At 35.5% G+C, this 12,037-nt stretch overlaps 1 protein-coding gene across 1 annotated transcript in view; it reads right to left on the bottom strand.

Moving 5' to 3' along the window:
• The window catches only part of LOC128216422 (ELKS/Rab6-interacting/CAST family member 1-like), a 39,012-nt gene that overhangs the window by 8,982 nt on the left and 17,993 nt on the right, over positions 1–12,037 (bottom strand). The window contains exons 6-14 of the mRNA XM_052922985.1: positions 9,264–9,431; positions 8,653–8,798; positions 5,432–5,555; positions 3,632–3,772; positions 2,966–3,156; positions 2,366–2,501; positions 1,437–1,568; positions 922–1,082; positions 274–421 (exon numbers count right to left, since the gene is read on the bottom strand). Coding sequence (XP_052778945.1) covers positions 274–421; positions 922–1,082; positions 1,437–1,568; positions 2,366–2,501; positions 2,966–3,156; positions 3,632–3,772; positions 5,432–5,555; positions 8,653–8,798; positions 9,264–9,431 — 1,347 coding nt within the window. The remainder of the gene's footprint in view (positions 1–273; positions 422–921; positions 1,083–1,436; positions 1,569–2,365; positions 2,502–2,965; positions 3,157–3,631; positions 3,773–5,431; positions 5,556–8,652; positions 8,799–9,263; positions 9,432–12,037) is intronic.

Raw genomic sequence — 12,037 nt, 5'->3', positions numbered from 1 at the left:
TACAAATATCAGCAAGCTTTCAAGTACAAGTTATATCCAATTATACACGATCATATATAATGTCAATACTGGACAATTCATTAATTTTGTAAACTATGTAAAGTGTTATGGGTAACATGTGTACCAAATTGCATGTATTTCGGAGTAAAGGCCGCAGTCAATAAAGCATTATCACTACAACAGCAATGCTTTGACAATACCTCAATATTTTCCTTTTCCAAAAACAGACAAGCTAATATGTAGGATATTCAAATTTGTGTGGCAATTTTTTACCAGTTCCTTCAGTTGATTGTTTAAATGGTCCTTTTCTCTGCTGAGTTTATCGATTTCTTCCATGTTGCGTTGTTTCTTAGTGCTCGTCATTTCAAGAAGAGCGATGTTGGCGTCTTTCTCGCTGATGGCTGAGGTCAAGGCCTCTTGTCTGTGAATAAGGTAAAAACTGAATGATCTCACAAGGAAGGGCAGGAAAAATGTCTTGTATAATTCCTCCATGTACTTTTTGTTTCATGACATCATAAGGTGCAAGGCATGTCGAAAAAATTCACTTGATTTTAAATCTATGGAAGTATTTTATGTTAAATGCACCAATGAAATTTCATACTGATTATATAAAACAACTCACAATTGTATCACTTTTAGACCACCTAATGAGTGATTATTGCCAGTAATTAAAATCATGCTTGTGAAAGCCTGAAAGCAAAGTTTATATGGAAAAAATATGAACTAAGAATGTACAATCATTAAACTTGGCATAAAGACTTGAAATTTACAATTTTTGTCACTATCCCATAGAGTTGGATTAAACTATAAAACTCATCAAACTTGGCATACAGGTAAAACATTCTCACTTCATGTGTTATTCATAAATTTAGAATTAACAATTAAATCATCAAACTTGTCATAAAGGTTAAAAATTCTCACTTCATGTCGAAAACCTCCTCCATCTGTTTATGTCTGTCAGCACTCATACGTTTCAGTTTCACATCTTTGTCTTCCAGCTGTTTCACATACGAGGACAACTTGCTTGTGTACTCCTTTGTGCAGGCTCGTGCCTTTTCAAGGTCGGATTGCAGTTCCTCAATCTGTAAGGGGATGAGAAATAGTTCCTTCTTAATCTCTACACATCAAAGCCATAAAAGGGCATTGTCTGCATGGCAATTTTTAATTTATTCAATAAGTTTAAAAGAAGTAGGAGTTTAATTTAGTATATGGTACTAGTACATGTTATTCAGTAGCATTATCAAAGAGATTAATTTTCTAGACCTCTTTATCAATATGATCACATTAACAATGTTGTTCCTATACTAATACACAAACACAAAGTCAGTCAACAACAAAATGTAAGATCAGCTCTTTTCTCACAACACTGCCCAGACCCAGTCACCAAAGCCCTGAAGCCCCTACATTTATGAACATTTTTATAACAAATAGAGCACCTTGTTTTGATTGTCATCTATCTGCATTTTCTGCTCCATAAGTAACATTTCCCGTTCTGCCGTTATTTTGACGCTCTCTCTTAATGCCTCCTCCAATTCCTCTATCCTACCTTCCTTTTCCTTCATAGTTCCCTGAAAATAGATAAGTATTGCATCAGTAATTATTTTCTTATTTACTTTTTATCACCATTTTTATCATCATCATTATGTCCACAAAATTGACTACTACAACATCATATCAACAAAAGGCAAACACAGCATAGCTATCATCATCATCATGCTGCTGCCATTACCACCACAAACTTCACCATTATCAGCAACGTTAAGATGGTCAGCATATCTACTAGTACAAACCTGAAGATGGTCAGCATATCTACTTGTTCAAACCTTAAGATATTCAGCATAGGTACTTGTTCAAACCTTAAGATATTCAGCATAGGTACTTGTTCAAACCTTACCTTAAGATATTCAGCATAGGTACTTGTTCAAACCTTAAGATATTCAGCATAGGTACTTGTTCAAACCTTAACTTAAGATATTCAGCATAGGTACTTGTTCAAACCTTAACTTAAGATATTCAGCATAGGTACTTGTTCAAAACCTTAAGATATTCAGCATAGGTACTTGTTCAAACCTTACGATGTTCAGTGTATTTACTTGTTCAAACCATACGATGTTCAGCGTATTTACTTGTTCAAACTAACGATGTTCAGCTTATCTACTTGTTCAAACCTACGATGTTCAGCGTATCAACTTGTTCAAACCTCAAGATATTCAGCGTATCTACTTGTTCAAACCTTACGATATTCAGCGTATCTACTTGTACAAACCTTATGATATTCAGCGTATCTACTTGTTCAAACCTTACGATGTTCAGCATATCAACTTGTACAAACTTTAAGATATTCAGCATATCAATGTGTGCAAACCTTAAGGTGCTGAGCATCTGTACCAATATCTTCCTCTCGTCGTCTCGCCTCTTCTAGTAGATGAGCATTTTTCTGTTTGTCCTTCTGATGTTGTCGTTTCAGCGTACCAAACTTCTGCTTGTATTGATTTATTGTACTGAAAATGGCAAGAAAACAATCAGCAACTAAAATTTAAAATGAATATCAATGAATCATGGCATATAAATTTATCATACAAAGCTTTTTTAGCCTGGAATTTAAATCAGATGACTGTTGGTACATGTAGATCTATTCTTGTTAGGTCCATCTTTATTATTATTCTTATTCTTTTTCATTGCAGTTTGTATGGTTTAGTTTTTGCATTGCTGGCTTCCATTTACTTGTACATTAGATTTTTTTAAATTTCATATCTTTTGCATTTAGTTAAAATTAAGTTGTTGTTGAATTGTTGTGAACATGTGCGAAAAACAAATTTATAAGTTGCTTCCATTCAGAAATATACAGAAAGCTTTTCAAATTTAATATTAATTTTGCAATTTTAATTTCTAATTTCCTTTTCATCGCAAACATCTTCAAAAATCAACTCTCTGGGAAAGTATCAATCTGCAACAAAACACATACTCTTGAAGATCCTTGATAATAGCCTCCTTTTCCAACTTCTCATTCTCCATGTCTTTAATAAGCTCAAGTAGTCGGTCAACCTCAGTCTGGGCAGACTTCATCTCCGTCTGGCACTGCTCCACTTGTTTCGAGAGATCTGTTAGCTGATCTTCCGCAGATTCAAACTTGGCGGCATTTCTCTCCACCTTCAACTGTAATGTTAACATAGGGATGGCCGCATATACATGTGTACATAAAAATATACAGCACTGAAAATGCTGTGAAAATTTAGTGGAATATGCATGCAAAAATAAGCCAGGCCCCTAAGTCACAAAATACTTATAATAAGTTTAATCTCAGTCAAAATCTTTTTAATTGACATATTCAGTAAAAGAATTTGCTTTCAAAAAGAGTAAAAAACATACAAATTTAAAACAGTTGATGTTATGTGGTAAAATAAGTTAAGATTGAGAACTGACTTAGGTATTTGAGCTATATAGGGCACTCAGAAAAAGCAATTTTCAAGCAAGATTATACCTTCTGGAAATTGCCACATGCTTTTAAGAGATACCTTTCTTTGTCCTAGTAACCTTGTTGTGTCAAATAACTTGTAATAAATTTCTTAGAACTTCACAGTGATCAACTTAAACTCAATTCAATTCAAGTTTAATTTGAACAAGAACAAACCTTCTCAATTTCCTGGTTAGCCCTGGAGATTTCTGAATCCTTCTCACAGATATTGAGTTCTAGCTGTCTGAGGCGTGTATCAGCCTTGTAGCGGGAGGATTTCAGCTCTGATACTTCCTCTCGTAATTCACATAGCTCAGTCTGAAAATAGGACAAATGTTGTGCTTAATGAAAAGATAACATGCCTGTCAACAACTAGTGGACAATGTCCATTGTGCCTTGTGTCGAGAGATAGTACAGATGCTATCTTAGCGGGTTAGGATTTATAGGATATGTATGGCAAATAACCCTTGAAAACGGCAAGAAAAAATGCTATATGATATGGTGGAGGGGAAGATTTGTCCACCTCTAGCAACATTTATGGGGATAGGGGATTTTGTCCAGTGGGGGGATTTTGTTGATGTCATTTTTTGTCCAGATATGGAGTTTGTTAAGAAGAGATTTTGTCCCTTTCTCCAGGTAAGGTGGCCTCTCTACCATATTATTACTACAATGTAGACCCCACCATATTATTGGTTATGCCAAATGCAGAATGTAATAACAGTTTAATGGTTTAGTGAGAGCAACAACGAAATTGACCACATTTTGCAGTGAGAGTAATAAACCAAGCCCTGTACAGGTGAAAAACTTTATAGGGCCTGCTCAAATTCTAAATTTTATATTACTGGGCTTCTTTAAATATATGATGCAAAGCACTTATGTAAGAACTCGGGCTTGTTCACAATTTCGACACCGTCAAATATTGAGCCTACATTTTTTATAGTTTCAATGGTACAATTTGTTCAAGGTAAAAACAAGTTGCAAATCTTATGTAAGCTGCAACAAATTGGTCACAATTGGTAGCGTACCTGCGGACTCCTAAATTTATCTTTGGATGCCCTTTAAAGTGTATTAAAAATACTGGGATTATTAGTTACACTGTTAGTAGTTGTTGGAGTATTGGTTACACACTGTCAGTGGTTTCATACCAGAATATCAAGCATGATATGAAACCAAGGAGGGTGTATAAAACATACACTTATAGCTACTTACAGTGTAACAAATATATCTCACAGAGTATCTCTAATTAGGGATTTTAACAATAATAAAATTATAATAAAGGGTTTAAAATTCCAAGGGGTGAATGGATTTACCCCTCCCCCTTCCTTGATCGCTCTAGACCAATCGGATAGCGTCATTTATGTAGAAGGTGAGATATATGTTTCTCCCACCTCAGATAAGTAGATCCTAAAATTTAACCATGCTAGAAATTCTTATCTTGCCCATGGGCAAAGTTCACACCCATATGAAACTCCTTTTTAATGGTCATCACATTGTAATAACCTCCCTTGTTAAAGACTGTCATCTGTAGCATCATAGAAACCTTGTCTTGTTGCAATATTTAGAATGCTTATTAATTATTTCTCGCTTCAAATGTCACCATAAAAAAGTTTTCACGCACCTTTCAAGAAATAATGCTTCACTCTCCTCAGAACTATTTAAAGACCGATTTGACTATTAACATAATCTGAATCACTGCGCGCATATCCATGACAAACACATATTATCATATATCCATACCCATTTATTTTCACTATGCACAAAAGAGTCCCAGCCAAAAAAAAAATCATTTTAACTTAATTTTGTTTAACTGAGGTGGGAGAAAAAGCATTTACCATAGCTGCTTTTGTAAGATAGGTTCATTCCAACCCTTGCGCAGGGTAAACCTCGTTTCCGCAAAACACCCTACACTTGGGTCGGGATGAACCTATCTTACACTCTCAGCCATGGAAGATACTTATAATCTCCATGTATGACTACCTGTTTATCTGAAAGCTCCAACTGTAGAGAGTCCATCTGGGTTTTAAGGAGTTTACTGCCGTTTTCCAGCCTCTCACATTCCTGTTGGTGTTCTAATTCTAAAATGTCTCTCTGTTCCTTTAACCTGTAAAAGTATTGTACATTATTATATGGTACGGCTGCTTACAGGTTTGAAATTGTTCACTGATTTTTTATTGAACTAGAATTCAGCAAATCTGATGTGTCAGCCATTCGCAGCACCCATCATCTTCTATGAAAGGTCAACATGACCATGACCTTCTGACCCTTAAACTTATAGGGGTCATGTACTGACAATGACAAACATACATTCCAAGCTTAAAGACTCTTTTAACAAGATGTTCAGTAGAAAGTGTGACAGTGACAACATTGCGGATGAAGCGCACATCAGAAAAAGTACCAGTAATCCCTGTGTCATGCTTAAGGCAAAAAAACCTCTATGTTTCTGGTTACATGCCAAAAACAAGAGGCACATACTCCACTGGCCAAAAGGTTCAAGCAAAGACCACCTAACGAACATTTTCGTCAAGTTTCATAGAAATACAATCTTCAATTTTTGAGAAGTTATTTAAAAAATTTTTTTACTTTAATAGCTCTGGCTGCCATGTTGTGCAGTGGACCGAAATGATTTGGGCAATTTGAGTAAAGGAGCACCAAACAAACATTTCTGTCAAGTTTTATCGAAAAGAGGTCATCGGTTTCGACGACAAGTCGTATAAAGTTTTTTTTATTTTTTAGCTCTGGCAGCCATGGTGTGCAGTGGACTGGAACCATTTAACAAATTTTGGTTAATGACCACCCAAGGAACATTTCTGTCAAGTTTCATCAAAATCTGATCATCGGTTTCTGAGGAGAAGTGGTGTAAAGGTTTTTCCTATTTTTAGCTCTGGCTGCCATGTTGTGCAGCGGAACAGAACCATTTGGGCAATTTTGGTTAAAGGGCATCCCGATGAACATTTATGTAAAGTTTCAAAATCTGATAATCGGTTTCTGAGAAGATGTAGTTTAACGTTTTTTTCTATTCTTAGCTCTGGTGCCCATGTTGTACAGCAGACCAGAACTGTTTGGGCTATTTTGGTTAAGGACTATCCAAGTAACATTTCTGTCAAGTTTCATTGCAATATGATCATCGGTTTCTGAGGAGAAGTCGTTTAAAGGTTTTTCTATTTTTACCTCTGGGGGCCATCTTGTGCAGTGGACCGAAACCATTGAAGCAAATTTGATAAAGGACCATCCAAGGAACATTTCTGTTAAGTTTCATCAAAATCTGATCATCGGTTTCTGAGAAGATGTTCTTTAAAGGTTTTTCTATTTTTTTGCCCTGGCAGCCATGTTGTGCAGCGGACCGGAACCATTTGAGCAATTTTGGTTAAGGACCACCCAAGGAACAATTCTGTCAAGTTTCATCAAAATCTGCCTATCCGTTTCAGAGGAGATGTCGTTTAAAGATTTTGCTATTTTTAGCTGTGGCGGCCATATTGTGCAATGGACCAGAACCATTTGAGCAATTTTAATAAAGGACCATCCAAGGAACATTACTCTTAAGTTTCATCAAAATCTGATCATCGGTTTCTGAGAAGATGTTCTTTAAAGGTTTTTCTATTTTTTTGCCCTGGCAGCCATGTTGTGCAGCGGACCGGAACCATTTGAGCAATTTTGGTTAAGGACCACCCAAGGAACAATTCTGTCAAGTTTCATCAAAATCTGCCTATCCGTTTCAGAGGAGATGTCGTTTAAAGATTTTGCTATTTTTAGCTGTGGCGGCCATATTGTGCAATGGACCAGAACCATTTGAGCAATTTTAATAAAGGACCACCGAAGGAACATTACTGTCAAGTTTCATCAAAATCTGCCGAACCGTTTCAGAGGAGATGTCGTTTAAAGATTTTGCTATTTTTAGCTCTGGCGGCCATATTGTGCAATGGACCGGAACCATTTGAGCAATTTTGGTAAAGGACCACCAAAGGAACATTCCTGTGAAGTTTTGTCAAAATCCGCTTATCAGTTTCAGAGGAGATGTCGTTTAAAGTAAAAGTTTACGCACGCATGCACGCACGCACGCACGCACGCACGCACTCACGACGGACAATCTGTGACGACATAAGCTCCATGGCCTTCGGCCAGTGGAGCTAAAAAATGGGTCGGAAGGTGTGATTTTTTTTTTCCATATCAAATTTTCGATTTCAAATTACAGGATCATGCAATATTCTGTTGCATCGGATCAACTATCTAATATTTAAGCATTTCATAATTCACAAAAAGTCTGAAATTCCTTTCCTTCGACTAATCAGCCCATAGCGGACATGAAACTCCCTTTGTCTTTTGGCGGAGCAGAGGCATGTAGGGACAGGGTGAAATGTTCACAATACTCTCCTATAAAGTTTAATGCTGTTGAGAAAAGATCTCAGACATTTTATGCCCTGCAAATGCAGACATTTTCTGACGTCCACTAACAGTATGGAAGGAAATATTTTGTTATTCTGTTGACAAAGCGTCTCAGAAATGCAGATCAGTAATGAGTGTTTATTTCCCGGATCACAAAGGACCTGAGACCAGAGACACCGAAACAACGAAAATACTGACAATGTATATGAATTTCAGACTTTTCCCTTTTTCAAAAATGCCTAAAAAAAGATTAGGGTTGGCAAGGAAAAAATACGTTCGGTATTCCTCTATAAGTCTCTCTCACAGTTCGGTCGGGTTACTGGAAACACAGGTTTTTTTTTTTTTTGCCTTAGGAATGTGTTTGACCTGCAGCAGAAGTAAACCTGTTCTTTTAGATGTCCTTTCCAGGGCTCTCCTTGCTTCAAATTTGAAGCAAACGGGTTTTAATACTGACAACAAATAAAAGTACAACCAAAAACCAACTAGTTCACTTTATTTACTCAATTTAACTTAAAAAGTTTATGGTCCATCTAGTGAATATGCAGACAAATTGCATCCCTGCACACAAAAACATGAATGCAAACTCTCAATCTTTCATAGACACATCTATAGTAAAATCGGTGCAGTAAAAATAAAAGAAATTTTGTTTACTGTGGTGATGAAATATTCATGGGCTTTTTCACCCCGCTTTTATTCATTGCAGATATGCCACTGTCTGATGATCTAATCGACATTGTGGAGAAAAATTTAGTTAATATTACATATTTTTAGCTGTTATATTTAATCAAGAATGGAAAATAGACAATTATTTAAACTACCTTTCAATTTGCCTGTCTTTTTCGCCTATAGATTCCTCCATGGCAGATATGGCACTGTCGGAAGACTCAGCGGACGTAGTGGACTGACTCTTTATCTGCAACAACTGGTCTTCTTTCTCTGATAGTAGCTCTTCAAGATTGTCAACCTGACGTCGACAGAGGAAGTACAATAACATGTATACATACAAATGGAATCAAGAAACTGTCCATGCAAAAATAGATCAGCTTTTAAATAACCCAAGAAATAGCGTTTTCTATAATTCTAATTGCAAATATGCACTAAATGTCTGGAACTCTGAATGATATAAAATTTCACAATACAAATTTGATAAAACTTGTTCACTAAAGTTGAAAAAAATCGCCATTGCTCCTTTTTTATCAACTTTAGAAAACACTGTTTAAATTCCCTATAGAATGAATGTTTCATCTTGAATTTATACTTCTGACAATATGCAAAAAGTGATCTGTGTTCTTAGACTATATGCCTAACTGATTGGCTTTCAAACAAATTGCCAAACAAGAGAAATGGAAAGAAATCACAAAAGATGATATAAGACTATCAACCTTTTGGACATTTTAAATAAATCAAACTATCATTGCTTCTTTTATACCTTTCTCTGCAAGACGCTGATCTTCCGTTCCTTAATCTCGATATTGTCTCGTAGTTCCGCAACTTCCAACTCCAATTTTCTTTTGTCCATGGCTAATGTCTGTGCATGACTCGACTTTTTGTCTATGGTGGCATCTTTCTCTCTAAGTCTCTCTCGAAGATCATCAATCTGAAATAGCAGTCATTATGATTAAATTTAGTGAACAATGTCAGGGATGTGATAGACCAGGCAACTGAAGGGCTGAAACCATTTCAGCGAGGGGTTTGGCGACCACTTAAAGCCTCCAATCTGCCCAGAAGCAAAATTGGCTTCTAAGAAGCTCTTTTGAGGGCTCCCCTGGCTTCAATGATAATTTAAAGCAAACTGGGGTGTCAGTAGTAACACCAAATATGTAACAACCAGAAGCAACCAGTTAACTGGGTTACAAAAATGGGGGGGGGGCATTGGATCCACATTCCTGAATAAATCTTCATTTCCAAGCACATTGCTCAACTTCTTGTCCATGGACATATTCCTCTATAAGTCTCTCTCATAGCTCATAAATCTAAAATTGAAGGGCTTATAAGATTAATCAACAATCATCACCAATTACGCATTGAGACAATAATATGTACGCTTCCAACAAAAAGCTTCTCATCCAGGGTTTTTTTTTATCTTTTGTCTTCTGTTCTGTATCAAAATTGTTAATACACAATTCAATGACGCAAGCTGGCTCAACCATCTGATTTTCGACCTCTAAACAACAACAAGCAGATATATAGTCTTAAATAAAAAAAATATGCAAATGGAAACTATAATGTCAAGGTTTTCCCTGTCTGAACAAAACAATAAGACACTGACGTTGAGACATGTCTCAAATGCCAGTGGTTATTTCAATAAATTTACAGATTTTTTTTATGAATCTACATCTTATTTAAAGTAATGTAAAAAAATATTTGAGAATTTTACAGATTAACTCTATCAGACTGCTTGTTGTGGTTGCCTTTATTAGATAGCGAGTGGATTTAAATGTTTGATTAGTAGGAAAATGGACTTTCAATGTTCTGTACCGGTAATGTGTTTTGAGAGAAGATCTTTGTCATGACATTAAATTCTATCCAGACATTAGGACACCAATATATTAGCTGGTTCTATGGTTTTTACCATGCCATTTACGATGTTAGAGCCAGCTAAATTAATTACTGTAAATGTCCTATTAAATGTGCATGCCCTAACTGAATTGCGGTGGGGTCTTTTTGTGGGTCTACTTTCCTATTCTGTGACATGGCCAATAATTAACTTAACCTTAAACAAGAGCTGTCGTAAGACAGCGTGCTCGACTTCGCCGCTTTTACTTAGAAGTGAATACAATAACAATGTAATATTACCAAGTTTGGTCTATTTATGTCAAACCTAATTAAAATTATTCAATACATAAGGTGACTTTGATGCTGCCCTCCCACCACCCGAAAAATGACGCAAGTCATTCAAATAACTGAAATTAAAATAAAATAAAAACAAAAAAAATAATAAAAAAAATTCAAGGGCCATAAAGTATAGCCCTCCTTGTTTTCCCTTGGTAAAAAAACTGGCTAAGAATGTAAAAATGTGCCTGTCAAAATAAATAAAAAAAAATAAATAAAAAAAAATATTCAAGGGACATAATTTGTATTTAGGGGTTAAAATGGAGTTATGTTTCTTGTTGTAAGATGGTCATAAATAATTTTGAATTTTATTAAGTGCATTGAATGAAAGGTATAGAAGTTTATTTTTATTAAAATCCCAACTTGCCCTTAACTTCTACTTGCCTAAAACTTTAACCTAAGTCAATCAGGGGCCATAACTTGTATTAAGGATATGGAGTTATGTAACCTCATTGGGTGATGGTCCTGAACAATTGTGTGAAGTATTAAGTCAATTGAATGAAGGGTATAGAAGTTATTAATAAATATCCCAACCTGCCCTAAAACTTTAACCGAAGTTCCATAGTCACTCAGGGGCCATAATTTGTAGAAAAGATAATATGGAGTTATCTAACCTCATTATGTGATGGCTCTGAACAACTGTGTGAAGTATCAAGTCAATTGAATGAATGGTATTGGAGTTTTAAGTGAAAATCTCAACTTGCCCAAAAACTTTAACCTGCCCTAAAACTTTAACCTAAGTCAATCAGGTGCCATAACTTGTATTAAGGATAATTTGGAGTTATGTAACCTCATTATTAGATGGTCCAAAACAAATGTGTGAAGTATTAAGTCAATTGAACAAAGGGTATAGAAGTTATTTATAAATATCCCAACCTGCCCTAAAACTTTAAACCTAAGTTTCATAGTCAATCAGGGGCCATAATCTGTGTAAAGAATAATATGGAGTTATCTAACCTCATCATGTGATGGCCCTGAACAACTGTGTGAAGTATTAACTCAATTGAATGAAAGGTATTGGACTTATAAGTGAAAACAGTTGTGTATTCATATATTACAGCAATGAATTCAGTGGACCATTATATTGATTTACACATGCTGGTATATTTATTTTTTTGTTAACAGCTATGATGCAGCTTATACTGATTGTTATATCATGTTTTTGACTCCTACTAAAAGGACTTTAAAGAGTAGCTAAATGGAGCATGCAGGATTCTCCAAAAACACATACAGGGTGCTTTTAATAAGACATATACGGTATATAACTTTTTCACCGCATTTTAATGTAGAAGCAGCCAAAGGAAAGAGAAATAAATCCTATATAATTTAACATTAAAATGATACACCTGAACAATTATAATTTTATTATCC

The sequence above is a fragment of the Mya arenaria genome, chromosome 14 (assembly GCF_026914265.1).
Source record: "Mya arenaria isolate MELC-2E11 chromosome 14, ASM2691426v1".
Lineage (NCBI taxonomy): Eukaryota > Metazoa > Mollusca > Bivalvia > Myida > Myidae > Mya > Mya arenaria.
The sequence above is the reverse complement of the archived record's forward strand: the minus strand, read 5'-3'. Positions and strand labels throughout refer to the sequence as shown.